This window comes from Dendrobates tinctorius, unplaced genomic scaffold, assembly GCF_039654945.1.
Source record: "Dendrobates tinctorius isolate UK_male_01 unplaced genomic scaffold, ASM3965494v1 ptg000165l, whole genome shotgun sequence".
NCBI lineage: Eukaryota > Metazoa > Chordata > Amphibia > Anura > Dendrobatidae > Dendrobates > Dendrobates tinctorius.
Window position 1 is genome coordinate 1,204,550 of NW_027361832.1, and position 13,463 is coordinate 1,218,012.

A 13,463-nucleotide genomic window follows, 5' to 3' on the forward strand; every position below is an offset into this window, starting at 1 on the left:
CCAGACTTTGGAGTCCTATTTGAGATGTTTCATATCTGCTGATCAGGATGACTGGGTCTCATTTTTGCCCTTGGCCGAATTCGCGCTAAACAATAGAGCTAGTTCTGCCACTTTGATGTCGCCCTTTTTCTGTAACTTTGGGTTTCATCCTCGATTTTCTTCAGGGCAGGTGGAATATTCGACCTGCCCAAGTGTGGACACTGTGGTAGAGAGAATGCAGCAGATTTGGGACCAAGTGGTGGATAAGTTTTCCCTCTCTTAGGAAAAAGCCCAATGGTTTTTCAACCGGCATAGGAACATTGGTCAACGGTTTAAAGTGGGTGATATGGTTTCGTTGTCGTCAAAGAATATTCCTATGAAGGTTGTGTCTCCAAAATTCAAGCCAAGATTAATTGGACCTTATAAGATTTTGGAGATCCTTAATCCTGTTTCTTTTCGATTGGCTCTTCAAGTTACATTTAAGATCCATAACGTGTTTCATAAATCTTTGTTGAAGAGGTTTGTGGAGCCAGTAGTTCCTATGGCGACGCCTCCTGACCTTGTATTGGATAAAGGCAATGTAGAATATGAGGTAGAGAAAATATTGGATTCTCGTTTGGCTAGACGGAGACTCCAGTACTTGGTCAAATGGAAGGGTTATGGCCAGGAGGATAATTCTTGGGTCTCTGCTTCTGACATCCATGCTGAAAGATTGGTTCGTGCTTTTCACTGGGCCCATCCTGATTGGCCTGGTGGCGTGGATGAGGGTTCGGTGACCCCTCCTCAAGGTGGGGTATTGTTGTGAATTTGCTTTCTGGCCTCCCTCTTGTTATTACTGAAGGTACTGGAGCTGGTCAAATTGACAGAGGGGTTGCGTGTTCTCTTTCTGGGCTACATCTGGTGGTTACTGGAGGTAATGGAGCTGATCCGATTAACAGTGGCTTGCCACCTGATAATGAAGAAGATGATTGGAGATCTGGGGTTTCAGACTGGGATTTAAGACAGCCGACTCCCTCTATCCCTGCTGGTGATTTTCTTCCTGCCTCCTGAGGTCTTGGTTTCCAGCTCAGTCCCTGCATGTCCAGCTAAGTGTTCATTTGCTATTCTGTTTACACTTGATCAGGTTTTGTCTATCTCAGTTTTGTGTGGGTCCAGCTCCGGCTGGGGCTATGCTAAATCATCGTCCATTTGTTACTGTTTGTGCCAGTTTGTTTTTGTCCCTTATTAGATTGGCCTCTCTTTGCTCTGCTTTCAGGAGTCTGCAATCCCCTTAGTTACCAACCTCTCTGGTTTTCTGTGGCTTAGCCTGGGCCTACCATCCTCCTCGGTGACCCAATCATAGCAACTTTCCCTGAACAATTAAACAATGCATATAAATAGATTACACTACACAACAGTACATATAGCAGCATTACATTTCACATAGTAACAGGAACTAGGACAAAAAGGGAGAGGGGCACAAGTCCATCCTAGTACACCCCTTACACAGGCTCTGGTGCTGAGCCCGTATGTTTTCAGGCACGACAGCTGATTTGATCAGCTGTCATGTGCCGCTAACACCCGCGGTTGGAATCATGATGCACTTGCGGTTGTTAACATATTAAATGCCTGCGTCGGAAGCACGTCACTAGCTCTGCCCATCAGCATCCATGTCACATGATCACGGGGCGCCGATAGGTTGGCATGGCAACCCAGGATCTGCAGGAGACTCAGTCGGCGCTCATAGCAGATGAGCATTTCTGCTACATATAGCAGAAGATCCGAACATCGCAGCTTCTAGTCTCCCATGGAGACTATTGAAGCATGTAAAAAGTACAAATGTAAAAAAAATATATAATAGTTCAAATCACCCCTTTTTGCCCCATTCAAAATAAAACAATAAAAAATACACATATTTGGTATTGCCGCATTCAGAATAGCCCGATCTATCAAAACATAAAAATAATTAATCCGATCGGTAAACAGCGAAACAAGAAAAAGAATCAAAATGCCAGAATTAGTTTTTTGGTCGCCGTAACATTGCAAAAAAATGCAATAACAGGCGATCAAAACATTGTAACAACCTCAAAATGTTATCAGTAAAAACATAAGGTTAGCCCGTAAAAAATAAGTCCCCATCCAGGCCCAGATCCCAAAAAATAGAGACACTACGAGTCTCTGAAAATGGCGCCATTTTTGTTTTCACAAATTTTGGATTTTTTATTAAATAAACAAGAACCTATATATGTTTAGTGTCTATGAACTCGTAAGGACCTGGAGAATCATAGCGGCAGGTCAGTTTTAGCATTTAGTGAACCTAGTAAAAAAGCAAAAACAAAAAACAGCTGTGGGATTGCATTTTTTTTGCAATTTCACCACACTTTAAATTTTCTTCCCATTTTCCAGTACGCTGTATGGTAAAATCAATGGTGTTGTTCAAAAGTACAACTCGTCACACAAAAAAACGAGCCCTCACACGGCCATATTGATGGAAAATTAAAAAAGCTATGGCTCTGGGAAGAAGGAGAGCAAAAAAACGAAAACGCAAAACCGGAAATCCTAAGGTGGTGAAGGGGTTAAACACACATGGGAAAATATGGTAGCGGTCCAATCAGTGTTTTTCGCGGATGGATAAAGAAATAAATCACAAAGTGTCTCCAATATTAAACACGGCCAGCACTCGGATGACACATAGATGACATCCATTTTCTGTACGTGTTTTGCACGGCCATGTGAATGGCGCCATAGATGATAATTTGTACGTGCTGTATCTGTGAAAATAATAGATACAACACATACATGTCACATATGTCATTACATGACGGGGTGTACTAACTTATAGGGTAAAATGTCTGAACCCATTAATTTTTACAGCGCTGGAAGAAAGTGGACGGAGTTAGAGGAGCCGTGAACAGCAGAGGCAGAAAGGTGATTGTAAGCAGAGACGTATAGTGGTATGTAAAGGTTTAGATGACACATTTGCTTTGTATTTTAGGCAAAAAAAAAAAAAAATATATATATATATATATATATATATATATATATATATATATATACATATATACACTCACTGGCCACTTTATTAGGTACACCATGCTAGTAACGGGTTGGACCCCCTTTTGCCTTCAGAACTGCCTCAATTCTTCGTGGCAGAGATTCAACAAGGTGCTGGAAGCATTCCTCAGAGATTTTGGACCATATTGACATGATGGCATCACACAGTTGGCGCAGATTTGTCGGCTGCACATCCCTGATGCGAATCTCCCGTTCCACCACATCCCAAAGATGCTCTATTGGATTGAGATCTGGTGACTGAGGAGGCCATTTGAGTACAGTGAACTCATTGTCATGTTCAAGAAACCAATCTGAGATGAATCGAGCTTTATGACATGGCGCATTATCCTGCTGAAAGTAGCCATCAGATGCCTGTTCTTAGCTGAGAGGAGTGGTACCCAGTGTGGTCTTCTGCTGCTGTAGCCCATCTGCCTCAAAGTTCGACGCACTGTGCGTTCAGAGATGCTCTTCTGCCTACCTTGGTTGTAACGGGTGACAATTTGAGTCACTGTTGCCTTTCTATCAGCTCGAACCAGTCTGCCCATTCTCCTCTGACCTCTGGCATCAACAAGGCATTTCCGGCCACAGAACTGCCGCTCACTGGATTTTTTTTCTTTTTCGGACCATTCTCTGTAAACCCTAGAGATGGTTGTGCGTGAAAATCCCAGTAGATCAGCAGTTTCTGAAATTCTCAGACCAGCCCTTCTGGCACCAACAATCATGCCACGTTCAAAGGCACTCAAATCACCTTTCTTCCCCATACTGATGCTCGGTTTGAACTGCAGGAGATTGTCTTGACCATGTCTACATGCCTAAATGCACTGAGTTGCCGCCATGTGATTGGCAGATTAGAAATTAAGTCTTAACACACAGTTGGACAGGTGTACCTAATAAAGTGGCCAGTGAGTGTATGTGTATATATATATATATATATATATATATATATATATATATGTCATTTTTTACATTGTAAAAACTACAAAGAAAATGTAAAATTTTGGGCACCCTTGGAGGTTTGTGTGCTCAGATGACTTTGACCGATGTTTCAGACCTTAATTAGTCTAACTTTAGGCCTTTTAGAGATCATTTCATCTTCTACTTGCTTAACTGTTCAGTGACAGTAATTTTGATTAGGGGTGCCCAAACTTTTACATACCACTGTCCACTGTATTTAAGTTCTGCTAAACATCTGCATTATTCTACTTCAAAATGGCTTTATTTTATATTACAGGGTAGCACTTTTGCCAAAATAGCTGCAGAAAATTCCAGCTTGCCGGTCTCTGCAGGCAGCCATTTGTCATGCTTTTGCTGTGACTCCATCCCTTGACAGTGAACCAGACCTGAGTTGCATGATGTAAGTGAGCAGGTGAGCGCATAGCAACTATGAATAAGAGAGTGCATGCAGGGACATGAGAAATAACTGCTGGCAGACACTGACATAGACTCATTGTATTTCATGAAAACAGTGCTTTACCCAAAGATACGAATCTGGATACACATAGGATGCCAGACTTGTGATGTTGCCTTGGAATGATCTTACTAAGGCCTCATTCACACATCCTGGTGTTTTCATTACTCAAAAAGCCAGTACTGGTGAGATCTGTGGTCTGGGTTCATGTGTCATCCATGTGAACGCGTTACATCCGTGTGCTGTCTGTATCCAATTGTCCGTGTGCTGTCTGTGTGACACGTATGGAATGACATGTAGCATATAAATTAAAGAGTGTTGTGTATTAAAGATGTTCAAACATAGAGATAGATAGTGATGAGTCACATAGATGATAGATAGCGAGATAGATACAGTAGATAGCCGTCAGATATTTAATAAGCTCTGTGGAGCTTATCCGACAGCTTTATAGAAATCGGTGTAAAAAAATGGTGTAGAGTCCCCTTTATTTTAATAACCAGCTAAGGGAAAGCAGACAGCTGTTAGCTGGTGTTTTTAGTCTGGGAAGGCACCAATATCCATAAATCTTCCCAGCCTATTAATATCAGCTCCCAGCTGTCTAGTTTGCCTTTGCTGGTTATTAGAAATAGGGGGGATCCTTAAAAATGATGTAGGGTTCCCCCTATTTTTAATAACCAGCTAAGGGAAAGCAGACAGCTGCGGGCTGATATTAACCCTAGAATGCATGACCATAAAAATCTACACTTTCACATACCTGGGGCCTTTTAGGCCCATGTGCCAATAACATGGAATAACTCAAACAAAAATAATTTTCAAAGTTTATTTGAAAATTGCAAAGTAAGGATGCATTCCCACTAGCGCTGGTGTCTGCCAGGAGGAGATCTGTAATGGATCTGACCTCCTGGTGACCCCAGCTAAGGCTGGCGGAATCCCAGCATTCCAGCAGCCTTAACTGGAGTTACCAAGAGATCAGATCCATTATGGATCACCTCCTGGCAGACCCCAGCGCCAGTGGGAACACAGCCTAAGATGTGAATAATTCAAAACATTACTATGTGCAAAAAACAAAACAAAAGAGTAACTGAACGGGCTTAAAACGCCCAATATACGCATTCGATATAACTCTTTATAATAATGTTTCTAATAATGCTTTTTTGTCTAAAAGTTTTTTATATAAAAGTTGCAGTAAACATGCTGCAGGAATATCTCTTTTCAAAGGTTCCTTTTCTACTTTACTAATGACCGCAACAACTGACAGGACGAGTTCTCTTGTCGTCAAAACGAAGGCTTCTCCGAATATCCTCAAATCTATTGACTGACATTGTAGCTTTGTAATGTGGATCTGAAAAAGGGTTCATAAAGAGTTCTCTGATAGGAGCATCGTATGATTTTGTACTCCCTGCCAGAAGAGTAAGGCCAATATAAGCATACAGTTCCTCTTTTGTTATATTTTTCCATGTTTTTTTTTCTTCCTGAAGCGATACATTTTCCTTCTAAGTTAGTACACAAAACTACCTCATCTACATTATCATCTGAAAAAAATTTACAGAACATATCTCTTTTGGACAAGAATTGTGGAATTTCTACAGTTCCTTGAGCAACTCTTACAATATTATGTGATGGGGTTCGTCCAAGAACCTCAGCAGTACTGGTCCAAAAAACATTAGTTTTGGATGTTCTATTTGTACGTTCTGCTGGTGGCATGTACTCTTCATCAGACAAAGAATGTTCACTGTCTTCATCACTATCAAAAATGATTGCTTCGATTTCTTGGTCAGTCAAACCCCTGCATGTAGACTGTGCCATTGTAACCTTAGAAGTCAGTAAACTAAAATGAAAAAAAAAGATTACAATCAGGGTTGTACACTCTTTGTTAGTGTGTGTGCTAAGGGTAAAGTGCAGACCCCTCCTCTCACCTTCAGCAGGTCACCACTTTCTTTTAGGTGCAGTAGAAGCTTTTGGATTTTTGGAACTCAGAAAGTTTCTTTTTCAAGAAACAAGAAAGCTGACTCCTTCCTCCAAAGTCTCTTCAGCAAGTAGCACACAATGAACAGTGTTCAGGATCTATGATGATGTCAGAGACGCATGACGTTGTGAGGGAGCCTCCTTCCCAAGATCACATGACCATGTAGTCAGGCAGAATTCACACTCTTCATAGCAACAGCAGAGTCAGGCCCGGATTGGCAATATAACCAACTGGGCATTTTCCCGCTGGGCCGCTGTCACGTGGGCCGTGGGCGGCAGCGGCCACTGTTGCTACTGCCGCCGGCCCTCTGCGGGCATGGCGGTGATAGTTTCAAGTTCCTCCCGCACTGCAGGGAGATAAGCCGCCACGCACCCCATCCTCGCCTTAGCATGAGACCCCCTCCCCCCCGCAGCCACTCACAGCGTCGCACTCGCTTGCCTGCTCGCTCTGTTCGCAGGACCTGTGATGAGGTCACAGGAGGGGAGGAGTCAGGGGGTCACATGATCAGGAGCCTTTGTCCAGACCCCCGATCATGTCACCCCTGACTCCGCCCCTCCTGTGACCTCATCACAGGTCCTGTGCGCTCAGCCTTGCCTCTACCGTCTGCAAGACTCTGCTTTGCTGTTGTCATGGTGCTGGTTGAGGTAAGTATGTGTGGGGTCAGGATTTACAGTGTGGATGTAGCAGCGTGTACGAGGTGGACGGAGAGGAGCCGCGCGTGTACGAGGTGTAACGGAGCGGAGCCGCGCGTGTACGAGGTGTAACGGAGCGGAGCCGCGCGTGTACGAGGTGTAACGGAGCGGAGCCGCGCGTGTACGAGGTGTAACGGAGCGGAGCCGCGCGTGTACGAGGTGTAACGGAGCGGAGCCGCGCGTGTACGAGGTGTAACGGAGCGGAGCCGCGCGTGTACGAGGTGTAACGGAGCGGAGCCGCGCGTGTACGAGGTGTACGGAGCGGAGCCGCGCGTGTACGAGGTGTACGGAGTGGAGCCATATGTGTACGGAGCGGAGCCAAGTGTGTACAAAGCATACAAAGCGGGCTTTTCCCACGGACACAGGAGTACACGGCGGAGCCCCGAGGAGCATTTTAAAACACACACATGACGTTCCACCTGAAGTGATGTGCTGGAAGCTGACCGGAAATAAGATAATTTCTTGAGGAGATTGTGACGGAACCAGGAATGCTTCAGATCCATCACCGTGTCCTCCTCCCGACAGCGCAGACAGCAGGATCGCCTTGGAATCGGGGATGCCGGCCATGTGAGTGGATCATGATAGGTCCTGCATCGGGAGGCTCAGGTGGGCACTACAATGGGAGCCGGGCTGCTATAGTATCTTTGTAGAATCTATCTTTATTTCTTTCTTTCTCTGTTCTTTCATTCTCTGTTCTGTCTTTCCCTCATTTTCTTTCTCTCTCTGTTCTTTCTTTCTCTCTCTGTTCTTTCTTTCTCTCTCTGTTCTTTCTTTTTTCTCTCTCTGTTCTTTCTTGCCCTCTTTCTTTCTTTTTCTTACCTCTCTTTCTCTCTGTTCTTTCTTTCTTTTCTTTACTTCTTTCTTTCTCTCTCTGTTCTTTCTCTGTCTCTCTCTGTTCTTTCTTTCTTTCCCCTCTTTCTTTCTCTCTCTGTTCTTTCTCTGTCTCTCACTGTTCTTTCTTTCTTTCCCCTTTCTTTCTCGCTCTCTCTGTTTTCTTTTTTCTCTCTCTCTGTTTTCTCTCTTCCTTAGTGTCAGTCAGTGTGCCCATAATGCCAGCCACTGTGCCCTCAGTACCAGTCAGTGTGATCAGCAGTGCTAAATGGGTGCGATTAGGTGTGGACATGGGTGTGACTAGTTGTGAAATGGGTGTGGCTGGGCGTGGCAAAAATTTGCGCCGCAGTCTTTGTCCTTCTTTCTCTTCTTCAAAAGTTGGGAGGTATAATAGGGGCAGCTATGACCAGGGGGTCTGGTTGCCCAAAAGAGAGCAGTTCTGCCAGGAATTCTGTAATCATGCATACAAAAGGGGACAGAGGTTTGGGAGAAGTACTGTACCTAAAAGCAATAAATAGGACTGAGCTGAAATACTGGCCACAGCTCTGACTACATGTTATATAGTCGTGTTAATCTCTCACTTCTTGTAAACTACAAGTGTACAAAGATATTATATAGTCACCATGTGACTAGTGGGCCTGTGTAACTTCAAATGCCAGGGCTGAATTTTAGTCCCAGTCCGGCCCTGAGCAGAGTCATAAAGACTGAGTCAAAGTCTTCTCCAGCAACAGTGAAGACAAAAAGACTTAGGATAACATGTAAACCTAGTACGGGCCTAAAAGGCCCCAGGTATGTGAATATGGGGTATTCACAAAAAAGAGTTGTTATACCGAAATGCCTGTAACATAAAAATAAATGAACAACTGGAAATGACAAACAACTATATACCTGAGGAATACCTAGAGTTTCAAATTTCTAACTAAAGTAATCTTGCAGAAAATAGAAAACAATTAACAGGGCGGGCCTGCGAGGCCCCAGGTATGCGTTCTAGGGTTAATAAATTTGGTAGGTCCATCAATATTGGCCCCTTCCCAGCCTAATAAGCCCAACTCTCAGTCACCCCAGAAATGGTGCATCCAGAAATGGCACTTAGCCTTGGCTCATCCAGATTGCCCTGGTGCAGTGGCGTAATGGTTTGGGGGTTGATGTCAGCTGTGTAATGTCCACTGGCATCAAGCCCAGGGGTTATTAACCCTGTAGTCAAAAGAAATAAACACACACAAATGACCTTTATTTGTAAAAAAATACTCCCTGACAATTGCTTTCTTTTTCCCATTTATTAAAAAAAAGTAACCCACAGGGTCTGCCATAATCCAGATCAATGTCCTATGACGATCCCCAAATCTGCTACATCTGAAGGCTGTGAAGAGCGGTGACATCAGTAATGTGACCTCTCACCACAATAAGAGTAGTGTAAGAACCATCAGCAGTGACAAGTGGTGACATCATTAAGGTTACCGCTGGTGATAGCCAGCGGCTCTCACTGTGCCGTAAACTCCCTAAGTTACGGTAGTTCACAGATGGCCAGCTCACCCACTGCCCTCTATGTATGAGCCAGCCATCCGTGAACTACTTTAACCTTAGGGAGTTCACGGTTGACTGATCACACAGAGGTTACCGTGATCTGTGGTAACCTTAATGACGTCACCACTCCAAATTCCTCGAAAAGCACGTCTACACCGTACTTTCCTCCCACCTCTCATCTAACCTACTCTTTGACAATTTTCAATCCAGCTTCTGCCCCCACCATTCCACCAAAACTACCTTAACCAAAATTACCAACTACTTACTTACTGCCAAAGCTAACAGAAATTTCTCTATACTCCCTCCTTCTAGAGCTGTCCTCTGCTGTCGACCACTCCCTCCTACTACAGATCCTTTGTTTCCTCGGTATCGCAGACCTCGCTCTCTTCTGGATCTCCTCATGCCTCTCTAATTGCACATTTAGCATCTCCCCCACTCCCAGACTATCTCTTCCTCCCATCCTCTCTCTGTCAGAGTCACTCAAGTCTCTGTCTTGGGAACCCTCTTCTTCTCCATCTATACCAGATGTCTCAAACTGCATTCCTCAAGGGCCGCAAACCATGTGTGTTTTCAAGATTTCCTTAGCATTGCACAAGGTGCTGGAATCATTATCTGTGCATGTGATTAAATTAACACCTGTGCAATACAAGGAAATCCTAAAAACATGACCTGTTTGCGGCCCTTGATGAATGCGGTTTGAGACCTCTGATCTATACCTTTGTCCTGGGACAACTCGTAAAGTCCCTTGGCTTTCAGAACCATCTGTACACTGAAGACAATCAGATCTACCTCTCTGGCCCAGACGTCATCTCTCTGCTGCCCAGAATCCTGGAGTGTCTACCGGCCATATCCTCCTACTTCTCCGGCTTCATAAATCTCAACGTAGACAAAACTGAGTTCATCGCCTTTCCTCTATCCCACCTATCTTCCCTACGTGATCTATCACAATAAATGACATCACTCTTTCCCCTGTACCTGAAGTCCGCTGCCTCATGCAAAATTGTCAATTTTTCATCCAGAAAAAAAACAGATGATTTTTCATCCGCTTGCATTTATGCAATCCGTGTGTCTGTTTTTTTATGTCCGTGTTATCCATATGTCCATTTTTACATCTGTATGGCACACAGTTTATTCTCAAACAACTTAAGGAATAGGAGGTCAAATACAGTTTTCTATGTTAATAATTGTAATGGACTCGTGAAACACCCATAACATATGGATGGTCACCTGTATGCTACACATTGACTCATAATGGACAAATCTCATCCAAAAAAACGGAACCAAGTTGTACACGCTGCAATATATACATTCTTTTTACACTCAGGCCATCAGTCCATGTGTGAAAATGTCTATGTTCATCACGTTTACTTGCATTGGTCAGATACTCCCCTTCTTAGGATGATTGCATACGGTGCATTTTGTGACATGCATCCAAAACTCTGTCCACCATGATGCTGAAAAGCAGTATGATTTTAAAGGGAACCTGTCAGTAGAATCCCCCCTCCTAAGCCATCTATATGGACATGTAGGACATAGGAAACTGAATAAAATGATACGATTAATATCTGCAATCTGATGTTTTATTCCAGAGAAATCCATATTTTTCTTATATGTAAAGGAGCTGTTCCAGGCAATGTGTCGGACATAATTCTCCATGAGAATCCCTTTAAAACCAAATAATTGGGAAGAGTTTCTGACGCATGCAGAAAAATGCACCTTGTTCGATCGCCATAACATTTTAGCTGAGCTAACAGAATCCTATTGTTTCTGTATCAGAGGCCCGTTGTGAACATAACAATTCCCAAAATGCAAAATAACAGAGAAAACACCATGCAGCCAGTGAGGCAGGAAGGAATGCTGCAAGATTACAACTCTGAAGCCTGCTGAATAATATGAAAAATGAAGTAGTGTAAATATATATATAAACACCAGTGATGAGCCAACGTGTTCCGATAAGGTGTTATCTAAGCGCGCTCATGTGCTAACAAAGAGTCTTCGGCGTGCTTGAATAATATGTCCGAGTCCCTGCGGCTGCATGTCTGGCGGCTATTCGACAGCTGCAACACATGCTGGGATTCTGTTTGTTAGGCAGTCCCTGCATGTTTTGCGGCTGTTGAATAGCCACGAGACATGCAGCCGCGGGGACTCGGAGATATATGTTTCAAGCACTCCGAAGACATTCTGTTAGCACATGAGCATGGTCAGATAAAACCTTATCGGAACACGTTCACTCATCACTAATAAACACAATCTCCTCTAAGGAAACTATGAAGAACAGCCTTATCACTGTACATATTTGATTTCTCTTTTCAGACGGTTATGATCTCCTGAGACTAAAAAATCCAACGCAAGCAAACACCCGACTCCGTTCTACCTCAGCTGTACCCAGAACATCAATGCTTTGTCACAAGCCCGACCATCTGCTCCGTGTCCACAGCTCCAGAGTCCATTCTGAAGAGACATCAAATACTGAGAGCAGCGTCTCCAGCACCCAGGAGTGCGTGGCCCATATTGTTTGGGAAGCAGATAACGTTAGGACGTGCCTCCCTCCCGATACTCTCCATAATTACTGTGCACAAGGCAACTGCTCAATATTTGGGAGCCCGAGTCCATTGTATCCTTTTAGCACCAATGAAGACTTGAGTTTCGGGGACCTCGGTGAACGGGGACCAAAGTTTGACAGACTTGGCGATCTCTCACATCCGTCAGACACTCGAGATTAGTTAGCTGCATGTAGATGCATTTTGTAGAGCCCCAGGCTTCATTACTTGATAACATAGGGGTTTTATATATGGAACCGATAATAAATCTGCTAGAATTAAGTGGCTGACTGGGATTATCTTTTTTTATCTTGTGTCCGTTGTTAAAGGGGAAACCTGCTCGTCGTAAGGATCCCGTGACAATAAGCTAATCACAAGTGATCGCTGTGATCTGTGGGGAAGTCGGGGAATAAGTGTTCCATTTTACTGCAGCACTGTAATAAAGTTCAGGAGATAAGTATGTCACCACAGAACAACAGATAAAGGGAGGTGTATTTACAGGGGAGAACACTGACAAAATTAACAGTGTAAATATGAATATTATGAAAACGAGTTACGCAAGCAGACAAAAAGCATCAACAGTATTAAACAGTAATAAGTGTAGTTTTCCTATGGAGGAACTTATCAGTCTGCAGGGGTCTTGATTGAAGGGTCACTCTTCTCCCACGTTGGCGCCGAATCACCAGCAGCGCTTGTCGTCTGAAGTCACTCTGTATCCTGTGCCTTTAACAATGTCCAGCCGAGATATGAGGGGTTACTGCGGGAGCCAGAGGGGTATGAGACAAACGATATCCCCTATGCTCCAGGTCCTTCTTTCCAACTCCGCAGTGGTGCTTTCTCACCGGAATCAGGGGCTCTGCTTTAACACAAGGGTCACCGGAACTTCGTACGTGGTACAGACTCCCTAAGCAGATCACAGCCCTGTCACTGGGCTCTTTGCAGGGGACAGTCTTATCACAGAGCGCAGTCTCTTTGCAGGGAAAAGTCTTATTACAGGGATGAGTGCGCAACCTTCCTGACACTGCAGTACCAGGCTTCAGGTACTCACGGTCTACAGTCTTTGTGCGCGGTCTCTCTGTCTCTGGCTGTTGTACCAGAGATCTCTCTCTCCCGGTATGTGTCAGCGTCCTCCCGTCTGCTGTCTGCGCTGCTCTGAGGAAAACCTGCGCACTTTTCCAGGCTGCTTTTGTGTCCCTCGCCCCGGGGAACCTGCTGCCCTGCTCAATGGTTCCAGGCACGGAGCAGTGGAGGCAACTCTCTCTCGGCTCTTCCTGCACTTCACCCCCGTACAGCACCACCACAGGAGAAATTCAGCATTACCCATGTCCATTCACATCATTGCACTGTCTGTATAATGCAGGACAGGACGGGTCATTATAAACTGCTTTCTAGATTGGCCACCAGGTAACACAATGTATCTTTAGGCTTCGTGCGCTGGGCTTTGCCATGTGCATGAATGTTTAAGGGGAACCTGCTATAGGCGCTTCATG

The 13,463-nt window shown here is 44.3% G+C and overlaps 1 protein-coding gene across 1 annotated transcript in view; it reads left to right on the forward strand.

Moving 5' to 3' along the window:
- The window catches only part of LOC141053047 (neural-cadherin-like), a 137,856-nt gene extending 125,601 nt beyond the window's left edge, over positions 1 to 12,255 (forward strand). The window contains exons 33-35 of the mRNA XM_073550377.1: positions 2,833 to 2,886; positions 4,244 to 4,337; positions 11,747 to 12,255. Coding sequence (XP_073406478.1) covers positions 2,833 to 2,886; positions 4,244 to 4,337; positions 11,747 to 12,156 — 558 coding nt within the window. The 3' untranslated portion in view covers positions 12,157 to 12,255. The remainder of the gene's footprint in view (positions 1 to 2,832; positions 2,887 to 4,243; positions 4,338 to 11,746) is intronic.
- The last annotated feature ends 1,208 nt before the right edge of the window (positions 12,256 to 13,463 follow it).